Here is a 16,518-nt window from a genome sequence, read left to right as displayed (position 1 = left end):
TCATACGGCGAAAAGCAAAAACGGCTCAGCTCTGCGTTCTTTCAGTGTAAAACAATGCTTTTATTGTCATGAACGTCTTTCACCAAAAGCTGATTTGTTACATCTTACAGGACATGTAAACATAAAATGCGTCTGTAACGAACAAAAAGGACACTTTTGTCATCTGACAGAAAGAAAACCACGTGATTGAAGTTTAAAACACAAACGCAGTCGGTGTGTTTACATTGTCCAGACGTGCGATTGGCAGTCAGTTTGTGAAAGTTTCCCTAATTCCCACACGCGCCAAAAGACTAAAAAAACAAATGTGACTCATTAAACAGGACCCTTAAAAAGAAAAACACCACAATCAACTCCGAGACCAACTAAAACAAACGCAGCTGCAGAGTCAACACTATTGCACGTTATTATCCTCTCATTAATATCCAGCAACGTGGCAGCTAGGCGAACCGTCTACCTTCACCAAAAAATCCCGACCCCTTCACCCCGCTTCAGAGGCGTAGGACGGCTTTGACGCGCATTTCCTTATCGGTTTGTGGGCCAGACGTGGCATTAAAGGCACTAAACAAAATGAATTGACCCAACTTCCACATTGTCATACCTCTTCACCTTCTGGTTGCACTTTGTGATTTAATGAAATGTCATTATTGCTCACAGTCCGTTTACTCGTCTGTCTTGCACACTTCCTCTATGTGCAGACTCTCCGCTTGTCGTCAAACAGTTTGCGAACGGTGTAGACCTGCAGAAAGACGACGGGCACAGAAATCAGCAAAAAAGCATTTCTCTTTACATTACTGAAGCATAAGTGCAGCAGATTCCTGGAGAAAATGCCAAAAAAAAAAAAAAGATCTGTACAAAATGATGTCAGTAAATTAAAATATAAATGTTTTAGTTAAATGAATATTTATTCAGGTCAGTATTAAATAGATGCACTACTGGCTGCAGTTACAGCACTTAGTCTGCTGTATTGGAGCAAATAAATGCTCAAATTTTCATTCCTTCATTTATATATAGATATATAGATGAATGATGGATGATTATATATAAATATATATATTCGGATGGATGATAAATTAATTAGTTGCGTAATAATGCAAATTTGCTCCATCTCAAACCAATAAAGTTTCATTTTGAAAAGACACTGGTACTGGAAGATATTCAAAAAATCCAGAGCAAAACACACACTCCACTTTATTACAACTAATAAAGTGGAATAAAAATATGTAAATGTCAAATCACACTGACCATCACTTGAATGTACAAAATCAGTGAAATCGGATTGAAGGAGGATGAGCACGCGTCATACTTTGTAACGTCTGGTTAAAATGTGCAGTGAATGAACGGGTCGCGCGGCGGTCACCTGGGTTAGGGCCACACACAGCATCACCAGCACACTGGCACACGACCAGAACGAGACCCTCCACAGGTTGTCCTCCAGCAGGTTTCGGTCCCGTGCCTCAAAAGCCCGCAGGACCGTCTGCATCTGCCGGCTTCGCTCCAAGCGTTTGTGCAGAGACTCCATGGTCTCCTGAGGGGAAACCAAGCAGAGAGCGACGGCGTGTAAGTCACACAAACTAATGCTGAAAAAAAAAAAAGAATAGCTACACCAAGGACGAGTCTCGACTGCAGGTTCTGAAGTTTCTGCAGGTTTCACTCAAACTTAAGACCATGATGACTGCAATTTAAGACCGATATCTTAATGGAAATGCCTTCGTCACGCCAACTGGTGAAGTTGATAAAGTTGGTCTTATCTGCAATAGACACACACAAAAAAAACAGCTTGCTAGCTACCAGGGATGTGTTAGCAGTGAGTTAGCGGTGGCCTCCATCATCTCGACTCAGACAAAACGCAATGAAGATATCTGAGTGTGACTCAAACACAACCTGACAGAAAAGTCCCACAAAAAAAAAACAGAATATACAAGATTAAACAATCATGTTAAGACAACATTTAAGATCTGTGATAAACATTTTAAAGGCCAAATCACTTTTTGAAACTAAGGCTTTTAAGGCCTTAATTTTAGATACACAAATTTAAGTCTTTTTAAGGATGCGCAAACAAACACCTTGAGTCTGCTTGATTAACTGACGGCATCTATTCCTCTCTCTCTCTCTACATATATATACACACATACACACACACACACACACACACACGTATAGACCTAAAATATGACCTAAAACAGTAGATGTTTACAGGTTCTAAGTAATAGATAGCCAACAACAGTCCTGGAGGGGCTTCCCCAAACAAATGACTCTGCTCACACATTTCTAAGAACATAAACTCAAAGTCCAAACATAGGTACTCTTTAGAAACTAGTAATATTAGTCATATTTTTTAGCAGGTTGAGCATCAATAACTTTTTATGGCTTTCTAAGCATGCCTTTGAGATCATGATTTATTTTCTACCTAAGCCTGTCAGCCGCTGAGGCGCGTTCCCATTAGCTAAAGATTACATACAATAGTTCAGCATAAACTGGGTGCCATCTAACCACATCCAGAAGGCCACGACACATTTTCCTAAATGTCAGCAGGTCTCACGTAAACACCAAAAACCGACTTTGCGTTAGTCCGTCTTTCTAAATTTCCCACTTCCTCAGGCTTTTTGCGGTTCACGAGCCAAACGTGTTCCTTCTCCTGACAAAGGAACAATTCATCAGACGTGCATTATTTCCATTTTTAAATGACAAAAAAAAAAAAAAAAAAACAACTGCCCTTTTCAGATGAGAACTGCTACCAGGAAACAGTGCTGCTAATGAGGGGGCCGTAATATTTAAATCAATGCCTTTTCTACGCGTTGCTTCCACAAATCTATACGGAAAAAGGTCAAATACAGCGAATCTGTAAAGAAATGGGAGTAAAAACAAATCATTTAATAACCTTTTCCACCTCCAACATGCTTGACCTACTGTTTATAACATTATCAAATAAGAGAGGAGGACATGACAAAACTGTAATTTTCCCTATCTAAAAGCATTACACTGAAAGACAACAAGAATACACTGTAATAAAAATGCTATGGCTAATTCAAAACTTTTTACATGTCTAAACTAAAAAAAAACACTCATATAAAGTTAACTTATCTGAGTGAACTGTACATAAATAACGGTAAAAAATTTGCATTTTTTATGTAAAATTCATCAGTTAACAGTTGAAGATCAGCATCAATGTTTGTGTTACTTTTGGTAGTGGAAGTAATTCAAATATTTTTCAATTACTAGGACAACAGAAGTGAGAAAACGGCAAAGATGAACTGGAAATAAATCTGCACTTGTCTGTGATGGACGTAAAAAAAAAAAAAATTAATTGGAAAAAAAGAAGCTAACTAGCTAGCGAGCGCATATTAGCATCTAGCTAACTGTTGGAGCCACACAATGCAGTGAAGATATCTGCGCGTGACTCAAACTGTGATCCAACAGTACAGTCCTGTGTGAAAGCGGAAATCTGAATAGGATCTCTACATAGGATTAACTAATTTAAGATCTGCGCTTAATGCATTTAATGCTAACCTATTTTGTAAGACATTGTGAGGGCATAATTTCAGATGCGTGAATTAAATGTTTTTAAGGCTTTTCAAGGATATGCAGACACACTGCTGTTCAAACACTTTGTATAAGGCTCTTAATGTGAAAGTTTGCAGCATTGACTCTATAATTACAAGTCTAAATAGCAACCAGACCACTCTGAAGCGCGCAAACATCCAGCTTAAGGGCTTACTCACTTAGCATTAATTGCTAGCAGGCTCGCTAGCTGCCTCTGTAGTTTCCCTCTGCCACAATGAGGACATCATTGTTAAAAAACCTTCCTTCTAGAGCTGCAGTCCAAAGTTCAGCTGTGTGCCACACTCTGCGCTCCGTGGTGGTTTAATAACCCTGTTTTTCTTTTACCGCCTTATGCAACGTGTCCAAGACTATATAGTCTTAATTACAATTTTATTTTCAACTAGCTATACAAATACTGTGGCGATATCATGACAAAACAGAAATGACTTCACTCTACCTACATAAAACATTTTTTTTAAATTGAAACTTCTAAATCTGAGTTGTACTTGAGCCTCATTGACAACAGACAAGATATCTTCTTTGGCAGGAGGTCAATATTTTCTATCCCTTCAGGATCGTTTCGTAACAAATCATATGGTTTTCAGTTCAATTTGACAGGATTTACGCTATTACCGTCTTGTTTCTTGACGTTACGAACACCTGGCATTCTATCGCGTTGCGTCCATCGCAATTTTAGACGCTAGACTAGCAGTTCTCAAAACGTGGGCGGTACCGCCCCCCAGGGGGCGTTCAGAGGACGGCAAGGGGCGCTGGCGGACATTTTTACAAAAGGGGGGCGCTGGGATGCATTTGGGGGGCGTTTGGTCGAAGGTAAACTTTACACCTTAAATGCACAACAATACCAGTTTAGACTTTGAGCAACTTGGTAAAACCGTCTTGTGTAACATTAAATCATGCTTGGCTGCAACTGTATCGATGGCAGCTCTCTTCTATTCAGTGTTTGTAGCTTCTGTTAGCTTCTTGGCGCAGCTCCGTTCTCCTGCTACTGGTAGCTAAAATCACGATACCCTCACTGTGTATCCCTCTGAAATATGAACCCATTTAAATAAAGAAATCAAGAAATCCCTCCATGAGTGATACCACGATAGAGTTAAAAGAGGCACGATAGAGATACCTCGATGCGTTTCCCGAACACTGCGCATCATAGGGAGTTAAAAAAAAGAGGAGCACATTGCGCAAAACTGAAACAGGAGAAGCGGGACATAAAACGGAGCGACGAACTAGAAGTGAATTATGGCATAAAAACAGAGAATCCGACACTGAACAGTGAAAAAATCAACACATGATGTGAAACGCATGACGATTAGGCGGCGCAGCAGGTGATGAGTGAAAATTACTGGTGGTCAATAAACGATCAAATAAATGTAGCAACAGGAAAGAAACTAAAGTGGACATAGCAATAAACCGAGAGAGGATAAAACTAATCAAATGAAACTAAATGGAAAAAATGAAGAACAAAATGCAAGAATAAACTAAGAAACTAAAGTAAATACAGAGGAATAAACTCGTGTGGCAAGACCTTTCGAGCAATAATTAATACAGAGACTATATGGCAAGAATAAACAGACACTATTTCCAGATAAAAGGTAAAATAATATTGTTGAAGTGCCATGGGTTTGTTGAGACCACATCTAGTACTGAGAATAAATATATCTTACAGACCATAACAGTAAAGAACTGATCACTTATTTTTGTTTTTAATTAGATTTGATATATTTATTTCTTCAATATTATTTTTCATGTGAGTGTTGATGTCATGAGGCTGATGACTCCATGACACTTTTAATTTGACTCATTAGGATTTGATTAAGAACCAGATTTGTTCTTTGTAATTTCTGTCCAGTAAAACTATGAATCTATAAATCAATAGACAGGTCTATATAAAGATATAATCCATGTTTCTGTCTCATATTTGTATGGTATTAAAAGGACCTGGAACAGTTGTTTTTCCACTGAAAGCTCTGGTTTGCACAATAAATGCCATGAGGGTGAAGTTTTATGGATGATACTCTGATGTCCCATTCCCCTGAAGGCAGCACAGAGCTGGACCACCAGAAACTGACAAACACTGAAGAGAAGAAGAGTTATGATTAATGCAGTTACAGTTCTATCCATGGTTTAATGTTGCTGAGCTCAGTCATTTTGCAAATAGTTCAAAGTTTAAACTGGCATGTTGAACATCTTTTATCTGCTCATTTGTGTAATATTTAACAACTAGAAAATGGAAAAAAATAAGAATATTTTTGCACTCTGATTGGCTGCTGGTAGGCCTACCAACTTTAACTTGAATGTTCATTACATTTTTCATAGACACCTGTGAAAATAATTTCTATTCCCATGACTTTTTTGTTCTCTGGGAAATTATTTTTGATGATAAATACAGAAACAAGCATAAAAATCAAAACATCTACAATAGTGATAGTAATATTAATGATAAAATAATAGTCAGTGCAAAGTAGCCTGCACATTCTTTGGTGGGGGGGCGGTGAGGGACCTGGATAAAGGCTAGGGGGGGCGCTGGCCCAAAAAAGGTTGAGAAACACTGTTTTAGAGTCTATTTCTTCTTCACCCCTTGTTGATATAATTAAAAAATTTGAAAGCACTTTTGCATTTGTTACTTTTCTCTAAACTAAAATATTACAGGGTGTGTCACAAGTTTCCCAAATCTTCTGTCTAGAGTTGAAAGTAGACTATGAGATGTTCTAAATGTAAAGATTTATCAGAAATGTTTTGTGTTAATCATTTACCCTTATGTTTATCATTTACCATTTCCCCCTTTTGTTTTCTTATGTAAATAGAAAACAAACATTTCTGACAACATTTCTATTGTTAACAGAAATATTTTTCAGAGACTCTTTTTCTGTACATATTTCTAAAATGTCCAACTAAAACCGTACTGCAAAGGCCAAAAGTTTTATTATTTTAAAGAGTTCAGATCAGAATTTGGATTGCTCTCCTAAAAGGCCGTGTCAATGTTTACTTTGAACCAACAAAAGAAAAATTGATCAATTTAGGCAGAGGAGCAAAACATGTAGACAAAGATTGTGCAGTACTGTAAGATGTCATTGGGTTTAAAATCAAATGTTTTGTTGGACGTGAATTTCTGTATCAATTGAATCAAAATTTAAGACAAACAAATGTTGTGAGCCAGTTGTTGTCCAATCAGTTTGTTTTTTACATAATCAATTACTATCATATCCACTTTAAAAGTTTCATCATGTCCAATTTGTGCCTTTCTACCAAGACACGCATGTGTTTCGAAAGCAGCAGTTAGTAAGTTAGTTAGTTTGTTATTAGAAAAAATAAAAACAACAATAATGTTAATAAAAATGAAAAGAAAATAAAACATGTCAAATTAAATAAAACAGTTTCATAATAAATGCTATCTGGTTTTAAACCAAAGCTGAAATGTGATTATTCCTTTTCTAACATACTTTGAAGTCAATGTAATGAACCGTAATTTAATCTGGAGCTGTTTCATAATCTCCCTTTGAATCAAACACAAACTCATATTTATTTACCAATTCTGTTCCCTCTTTAAACATTTAAGGTGACCAAGTTTCAAATGAAAAGAAATCCTGCTTTGATAAGATAATAAGAGAGAAAAATATTGATTAGTCCATGATAAAGTTCAAGTCTGCTATAAACCTCAATTTTCAAGTTTTATTAAGTTTAAATTTAAACCTGTCTACAGCTAAGCCGAGTTTCAAAAACTTCAACCCATTAAATGTCACTTTATTTTTTTTAAATAATTTTACCTGTTATGTAATTTCATTCATCCTTCATACAGTTAATTTTGCCACATGTGAAAATAGTGAATTGTGCAGGATTAGTATAGTTTCAATCAGTTTCCCCTTCGCGTCATTTATTCCTTCCAGCCAGTATCACCCCGAAGGCCGTCTGTTTAACAGGTCGCCTCCTTTCTTCTGCACCAGGTATTCTATCCCTTTATTTGTTTTTCTTTTTCTTCCTTATTTTGATATTTGTCATGCTCTGCCAAATAAGTTATTAATGCTTCTATTTGCTCACCGTGCGTAATCCATGTCCTGATGCGGCGCCCCACTTTGGATCGTATTTTTCCTTTTCAAGTTCACCGAGGAAATCAAAACAGCAGAAAATCAAACCCAGCAGACAAAATCAAACACCTCCCACAGATTATAATTTTCCAATGTTGACCATGGTTTTAAAACACATGGCAATAAACAGAAAAGAGTACAATTAAACACATAATGTCTGCTCAGAGGCAGAAGCACACACAGAGCTGACAGATACACAGAAATGGATCAGCTCCTATTTTTGTCCTCTTTTATCACTTATTACTTCACTTATTACTCTTTAGAGGATCAGACCGCGATTGACCTTTATCTTATTCTCTTATCTTATCTCTTTTTTTCCTATGAAGGACCGCTTTCACCGCATTTCGCGTCTCTCAAGCAAAGTCTTAGATTGGCTATCCAGTTCTTTTCCGAGGGCAGTACTCCCCGAGGATAAAACCGACAAAACCTAGCCTTTCCCTTCCCCGCGTCCGGCAGAAGGGGGGGAGGGGCGGCTAACTCCCACAGCAAGCCAATCGTCCTTTTTACTTTAACTCTATAAAGTTTTAACTTTTAAACTCTCAACTCTTAACTTTTAACTTTGAGTAACTTTACTCCTATGAACAACTTGAAACATTTAGACAGACCAGTCAAAAGCAGTACAAACGACAACTTAGACAACTCAGTGACAAGCAGACAAACCTGGGAGACAGTACAGACAACGGCTGATAACTGAAATTTACACAGACCTGAGAAACAGTACTGAACTGGAAAAGCGCCAGAAAAAGACGGGCAGTCTTTTTACAAGACTTTTTTATATGGTGTATATTAAGGAACAAGTGTCCTTACCTTCCATGTGGGCCCTACACCAGAGTACTGTTTCGGAAAGTCTGCGCCTGAATGGCCAGTCCAATATCCGCTCATGTGTCAACACAAAACCATACTCTGCTACCAACTGTTGGGAATGGAAATCCCGATCGATGAATCACAATTTGTATCAACACACGGAGGCTGTGGCTCACTGGGACTGCACTAGCTGGAAGCCTAGTGCAGTCCCACTAGGCTTCCAGCCCTAGTGGCTGGAAGCCTAAGGTCTCACTAAGGTCCCTTAGCAGAGGGCTAAGGGACCTTTTTGCCCAGATTGGGATGCAGCACACGGAGGCTTCTTGGAACCAGGACCAACAGAGGCACAGAGAGGCGTCTTGATGAAAGGACTGATGGAGGCACAGAGAGGCTTCATGGAGCAAGGATCGACAGAGATATGACAGTATTGGCCCTCACTGGTGCTGCTAAAATCTTCACCTGGTGAAGATTTTAGCAGCACCAGAAAAAAATCTTGTAAAAAAAACTGCCCGTCTTTTTCTGGCGCTTTTCCAGTTCACTTAAAAGACACAACGCAATGGTGTCGTCAGCTGCCTCATGCTCCATGAACGCCAGAGTCCATCCAGCAGAACAGTCCCAGGTCTTCATTAGGTCTTTGAAAACCTTTTTCGTCAGGCCTGGAATCCAGTTCTGCTGGATGGCGATCAGCTGGCCCTCGATTTTAACGCAGATGTTGTCAACAATGCGTTCCTGTGCCTCTTTCAGGTCCTCAAGACACCAAGATGTTTTTGATTTCTTGATGCCTTCATGCATCAACGACTCAACAAAAAGTTGGATCGTCTCCCTTCTCTCCTTCTCAAAGGACTTCCTCAGTTTTTCGATTCGACGCCTTACTGGTATCAGTTGTTGGACGACACTGATCACAGGTCGAACCAACAAACTGAACCCTAACCTCCGCCTAAGGACCACGATGGGGTCTTTATCTATGGGGTCTTCATTCCAATCATTCATAGGAGACTTCACTACAGATATAACATGCTTTAAGAAAAGCATGTTAAATACATCGGTGCACTCTCCCTGAATGATCTCCTCGACCCCCATGGCCTGGGCAAAGGCCTGAGAAACCTGGTTTCCAAATACGGATTTTATATCGCCATATTCGTATTTCAGGTTCCCAAGTAAGTTCCGAACGAAAGCAGAGAAAATCTCCGTCAGGTGATCCAAAAGGTCTTTGGTCCTCTCTGTGACACTCTCATTCAACTGCAACAGATTAAAATTCTCCTCCGGAATATTATAAATATACTCCTCGATTGCAGGGACGGCAGTGTTACTAATTAAATATTGCAAATCTCCTCTCAAAAAATCCATAACGGTAACTATAACTGTTGTATTAAACTGAACTCTCTACTCTAGAAATGTCTTGGAAGGTGGCAGAATTTTACCAACAGGAGTTATATATCCCGCCCCCGTATTACACAACAAAGCAGTACATGACATCACAACCTAGGATGCCTCATCACAAGAATACACGCAGCGCTGTGACGTAATAGGCCTACAAATCAAGTGTTCTGATGATCTGTGCTACCTCGTCTAAATCTACCTCGTCAGATTTAGAATCATTAATTGTCTTTGAGACAAGAATATTTTGTAACCAATGTAATGAACCGTAATTTAATCTGGAGCCGTTTCATAATCTCCCTTTGAATCAAACACAAACTCATATTTATTAACCAATTCTGTTCCCTCTTTAGACATTTAAGGTGACCAAGTTTCAAATGAAAAGAAATCCTGCTTTTATAAGATAATAAGAGAGAAAAATATTGATTAGTCCATGATAAAGTTCAAGTCTGCTATAAACCTCAATTTTCAAGTTTTATTAAGTTTAAATTTAAACCTGTCTACAGCTAAGCCGAGTTTCAAAAACTTCAACCCATTAAATGCCACTTTATTTTTTATTTTATTTTACCTGTTATGTAATTTCATTCATCCTTCATACAGTTAATTTTGCCACATGTGAAAATAGTGAATTGTGCAGGATTAGTATAGTTTCAATCAGTTTTCCCTTCGCGTCATTTATTCCTTCCAGCCAGTATCACCCCGAAGGCCGTCTGTTTAACAGGTCGCCTCCTTTCTTCTGCACCAGGTATTCTATCCCTTTATTTGTTTTTCTCTTTCTCCCTTATTTTGATATTTGTCATGCTCTGCCAAATAAGTTATTAATGCTTCTATTTGCTCACCGAGTGCAATCTATGACCTGATGCCCCACTTTGGATCGTATTTTTCCTTTTCAAGTTCACCCTCCATCTGTTTAGGCTCAAAATTTAGGCTCAAAAATCACCTCTTTTCTCTTTTTCTGTTTTTTTTTTTGCAGTTTTGCTCGCATGGCGACGAGGAAATTAAACAGCAGAAAATCAAACCCAGCAGACAAAATCAAAAACGCTCTTCAGCATTTTATGTTGATGATAGGTATATTTACAGTATAACATGTTGATTATAGGTTTTATTTCTGTTCCATGTCCTAATCTTAATTAACATTTGATATAATATGATTTAATGTATCATATCATATCATATCATATTGATATGATACAATACATGAGGTATATGTAGTGTGTACACAAAGTATTTTTTGGTTCTTGGATGATTTATTTTTTTTCTTGCTTTTACAAATCAATTGTAATTAAAAGAAAAGAGATTCACTTTTGATAAAAGAAATACAAAGGCGCTGGGATGCCTTTGGGGGGCGTTTGGTCGAAGGTAAATGTTACATTTTAAATGCACAACAATACCAGTTTAGACTTTGAGCAACTTGGTAAAACTCTACTGTGTAACATTAAATCATGCTTGGCTGCAACTGTATCGATGGCAGCTCTTCTTCTTCTTCTATTCAGTGTTTGTTGGCTTCTGTTAGCTTCTTGGCGCAGCTCCGCTCTCCTGCTCCTGGTAGCTAAAATCACGATACCCTCACTGCGTATCCCTCTGAAAAATGAACCCATTTAAATAAAGAAATAAAGAAATCCCTCCATGGGTGATACCACGATAGAGGGTGTACATTTTATAGCGTTAACACCGGTGCTGTAAGTGGTCCGGTATGAAACTTAGGTGATAGAACAACACAGCACTTTTAATTTTCAATAATCAGAATGCAGAAATTGTTTCAGTTGTTTAAAAAGGTTTATGTCAGTCTGCCTTTTCCCCATCGATACGCTTCCAGACCGCCCTGCACCTTAGGGGCTTAAAAAAAAGACAAGCACATTGCACAAAACTCTGAAACAGGAGAAGCGGGACATAAAACGGAGCGACGAACTAGATGTGAATTATGACATAAAAACAGAGAATCCGACGCTGAACAGTGAAAAAATCAACACATGACGTGAAACACATGACGATTAGACGGCGCAGCAGGTGATGAGATTACTGATGGTGAGCGTCAATAAATGATCAAATAAATCTAGCAACAGGAAACTGACAAACACTGAAGAGAAGAAGAGTTATGATTAATGTAGTTACAGTTCTATCCATGGTTTAATGTTGCAGAGCTCAGTCGTTTTGCAAATAGTTAAAAGTTTAAACTGGAATGTTGAACATCTTTTATTTGGTCATTTTGTGGAATATTTAATAACTAGAAAATGGCACAGAATAAGAATATTTTTTCCACTCTGATTGGCTGCTGTCAGGCCTACCGATTTTAACTTGAATGTTCATTGCATTTTTCGTAGACACCTGTGACAATAATTTCTATTCCCATGACTTTTTTGTTCTCTGGGAAATTATTTTTAATGAAAATCAAAACATCTACAATAGTGATAGTAATATTAATGATAAAATAATGGTCAGTGCAAAGTAGCCTGCAAATTCTTTGGTGGGGGGCAGTGAGGGACCTGGATACAGGGTAGGGGGGGCGCTGGCCCAAAAAAGGTTGAGAAAGACTGCGCTAGACCTTCTTCTGCTGTTTCTCTCTCACCCTGATATCATCCAGCTTGTATTCCAGCAGGCTCCCGTCGGGCTCCTCTACACCCGGGAACTCGTCGTCTCCTCCCACGTCCCCTCCTTGTCCCTCGATGATGATCTCAAAGAACACCATCTTCTCCGAGAAGCGGCTGAAGCCGTTGTCGAAGCAGATCTCGTAGTCTCCCTCCTCCATGGGCTCCACCCTGCGACAACAGAGACGCAGACAAACAGCTTAAAATTTTTTTTAAAAAGAAAACAAAAAGAAAAGATGGCAAAGCTGGTGATGTGAAACTTGATCAAGAACTTAAAGCTGCTTACACGTGGACTCCGTCGGAGCGGCGTGTCTCGATAATCAGGCGGGCTCCCCGGGGGGAGATGATGGTGAAGTCCACATCCATACCTGCTCCTGCTATCACCTGGGACCACAGGCAGATCGTATGGTCAAAAGAGGCAAACGGGACAAATTGTTATATTTGTTTCACAATCTGATTTAGAAATGACACTTTCAGCTGCGTCTATTAACTATATTTCCTAAATGCCAAAACAGTGAAAGGCGCGGCCAACGTGCGCTCAACAAACTATTAGATGATACTGAGCAAACAGACAATGTCAACTACTGGCAGAAGGTTCGCTCTCCACACACATCGTTTACAAACCAACCGTCTGGAGTAGGAAGACTCCACTGTTTTATTCACACTGAAGCAACAGTAGTAAGCTCTTAAAAATGTAGATTCACAAACACAGTGACAATTTCAAAACGATTCAAGGACGGCACACCGTAAAAAAAACCAACACAAAATCTTACAGAGAATTTTGTTTCGTTTCTAGTGTAAATATCTTAGCACGCTTGAAATAAGACTAAACAAATTTACAAGTGACTTTTCAGTAAATACAGGAGCTTGTTTTAAGCGAACAGTTTCTTAAAATTGATGAAAAAGTACTAAATCCTTAGAACATGGGAAAAATGTCTTGTACGTGAAATAATTGACCAGTTGAAGCAGCATTTTTTAATCAATATTAAAAAATTATTTACTTACAAACAAGCTCCCATATGTTGCTGAAAGGTTAGTCGTTAGTTTGTTTAGTCTTATCTCAAGTATACTAAGGTATCTGCACTAAAAACTAAGCTAAAAATACTTTGAACGAGTTTGTGTTTTAGCAGTGTAGAAAATGTAAAACTCAATAACATTATTATATCTTCTGCAGGGGTTTTACATAAGTCCCTGTCCCTTTGCATTCAGTAAATAATCAATTGAATTTGATCATATTGCCTTATTATTTGGGCTGGTCTCAGTCGGACTGCAGGGTTTAATACAGTACAGTGCTTTGAGATGTCAGTTGTATTGAATTAGTTCTATATACTCCAAAAGAAGGACTTGCACTGAAAAGCAGTGCAACATAATGACCACTACATAATAAAATGAGAAATAAATGCACGAGTGAAATCTTTTCAACTTCCTCTTTCTATAGTGACGTCACCAACACGGAGAAAAGTTTTATTTACGCCTCCCTCTCAGATCTGACAGCAGTGGAGCTAAAACTGTCTTTAACATTAGAGATATTGGTCACAGCAGGAAAGCTGAAAATACTCAACAGTTGTGAGTTTTCTACATATTTGGTAGTAAAAGTGAATAATTTCCTTTTGTGGCCTGGTGTTTGAAATGAAAAGTTTTGGATTATGCAAAACAGAAATGCGTGCTCCTTTCACATTAACGAGTACATGTATTGGATACTACATGTATCTAATAGTTTAACAGATACTGATAGCTTTGTTTGGAATCCTGGATAATAGAAATCATTTGGACTTTCACACAAATGAAAAGTTTTTTTAAAAATTGTTTGTATTTATGCACCAATGAAATTAACAATTTACCGCCGAGAAGTTCTAGTTTGTGACTGGAAATTATGAGATTTGTTTATTCATTTATTTATTCTCTCTATTCATTAAATGCATCCAAATATAACTTCCACTATTTTGGGGCAACAAACACGATAATGTTTACTTTTAGCTTAGCATGTCTTATAGATGCAATTGTTATGTAATTCCCTCGTCGTCTTGTGAATTCAAAACTATTCCATGAACGAACCTGCATTACACACTATACTATGTTTAATATACACACTTTGTAAACGGTATAGTCCTCCTTGGAGTAAAAATTATACACATTGCGTTTGATAAATATCGATTTTAAATATTTTAATCACATTACAGCTTCTGGAAATTGACAAAGCTTTAATTCAACTAGTGGGTATTGGTGTAAAATCCTTAAAGATGTGCATGTAGCTGTTTGTGAGGACAATGAGTGACTGTGTTCACTGACCACCGAGCATTTACCTGGTATTCGACCTCCATCGTACCGTTCTTTATTGCCGTTTGATAGAAACACTCGGATCTTCCGGCTGGAAGGAGAAACGTAAACTCGCTGTCTTGGCTCTGCCCAAAACACTGCACGGAGCCCACGCAGCACAGGAAGGCTACAGTCAGGCCAAGCAGTCCTCCCCTGCAGCTCATTCTGCCCCGGAGAACCTCCATGACGGTCAAAATTTGCTCAAACGCTTGGCTATCTGACTACAAACATCTTCCTCGCATCCGTCTTCCGCAGAACAACTTTGCGACGTTCGGATTGGACAGATGCCCGCTGACAAAGGCAGAGGTTGTGACCAATCAGAAGAGGAAGAGTAGCAGCCCTTAACCAATCAGAGCAACCCGACGTCTTTTAAAGGGAGAGTGATGGGAATGGTGCGGAAGTGTAGACCTGACGTCTTAGACAAACGAAAAATATACTTTCATAAAACATATCACGCATTTTTACTAAGTATATTTCGTTTTCACAATAAACATTTTGTGTTCTTCCAATTTTATATTTATATTGTATGAATGTAAGGACAAATAATTACAATGCATTGTACAAACACAAAATCTATATTGTTTTAACAATAAAGTTTTTATGTTACAACATAATACTGTTTTAATTGCTAGACCATACAATGTGCTTACCTTGTAACATAATAAAGTCAATGACGGTAAAGATAAGCTACTGAGAAAACATCTTCTATTGGAACTGATTAAGTTTTCATTGTGAGTCATGGTGAGATTTTTGCTGATATTTACGTGGACAGGCACTCATAGCGCAAGGTTCAGTAAAGGAAAGGAGGAAGAATGAGCCAGAAGTGATCAAGGAGATCTCATTTGAAATTACTCCATTAGAGGAGCACGGGAAGCTTCTGATAGTATATCATGACCCAGATAGTATATCATTCATACTGTGCTTTATTTAGACTGGAGGGGGACACTGACAGATATATCTGGCGCAGAGACAAAATTGGCCAAAAATTATTCCAAATTAATGTGTCATCCTGACTGTTAAAGCAAACTAAACTTTTGAACATACAAACAGAGCAACTGATGGCATTTCTGAATGTGAAACATCTTTACTAGAAATATACTGTTCTGACAATATCTTTTAGAAGCTTGCACAACAGATTCATATAATATAAATAAGTATACTGTCATAACATAACAATATACTTGCTTATATTGTATGAACTACATGTCTGAAACTATATGTTTTATACATGGGATGTATATAGGTAGAAGAGTATAGTCTTCACATTATAATGTGATATTTTTGTTTTGTCTTGGTGGCTGTGGTACACTTTTGTGGCATAGCATTTCTTTCATCAGGAGTAAGTCGTCTAGATAACTCAAAAGAACCTGGACTTTGGGTCGAGAATGGCGCTTCTTTCAGTTTTCAGTTCAACAATATGAACGAGACACTTTGTGACCTTAGGTTCAACCCTGTTTATTCAATGATCCAAAGCACAGCAGAAAGTCCACCAATGAATGGACCACCCACGTTGGTCAGGTGTAATGTTACTCATGAAATCCACTGAGGCAACATTCAACAAACTGATAGAATCAGAAACTTCAATCTAAGTTGTCTATTTAAAGTTTCAGACAAGAATCTTTTTCAACCTTCAACTATAAAATAGATGGGGAGATTTGCATTGGAGACAAGCTGAAGAACAAGCTAAAGTGTTAACTGCTGTTATGATAATGTTGAGAAATGCTAAGGGGCTAATGTGTGTTGTTTTCTTACAAACATTACAAAAGCACAATGATGATGGAAAAACTTTGGATGTCAGAGCA

At 38.1% G+C, this 16,518-nt stretch overlaps 1 protein-coding gene across 1 annotated transcript; it reads right to left on the bottom strand.

Moving 5' to 3' along the window:
* Positions 1-36: 36 nt before the first annotated feature.
* Positions 37-14,999, bottom strand: tmed1b (transmembrane p24 trafficking protein 1b). Its single transcript, XM_008405359.3, has 5 exons — positions 14,704-14,999; positions 12,687-12,784; positions 12,382-12,571; positions 1,358-1,525; positions 37-736 (listed from the first exon to the last, which is right to left on the bottom strand). Exons 1-5 carry the CDS (start codon positions 14,899-14,901, stop codon positions 686-688), a joined length of 705 nt encoding a protein of 234 aa, XP_008403581.1. The 5' UTR covers positions 14,902-14,999; the 3' UTR covers positions 37-685.
* Positions 15,000-16,518: the final 1,519 nt, after the last annotated feature.

The sequence above is a fragment of the Poecilia reticulata genome, chromosome 1 (genome assembly GCF_904066995.2).
Source record: "Poecilia reticulata chromosome 1, P_reticulata-male-v2, whole genome shotgun sequence".
In the NCBI taxonomy this organism is placed as follows: Eukaryota; Metazoa; Chordata; class Actinopteri; order Cyprinodontiformes; family Poeciliidae; genus Poecilia; species Poecilia reticulata.
The sequence above is the reverse complement of the archived record's forward strand: the minus strand, read 5'-3'. Positions and strand labels throughout refer to the sequence as shown.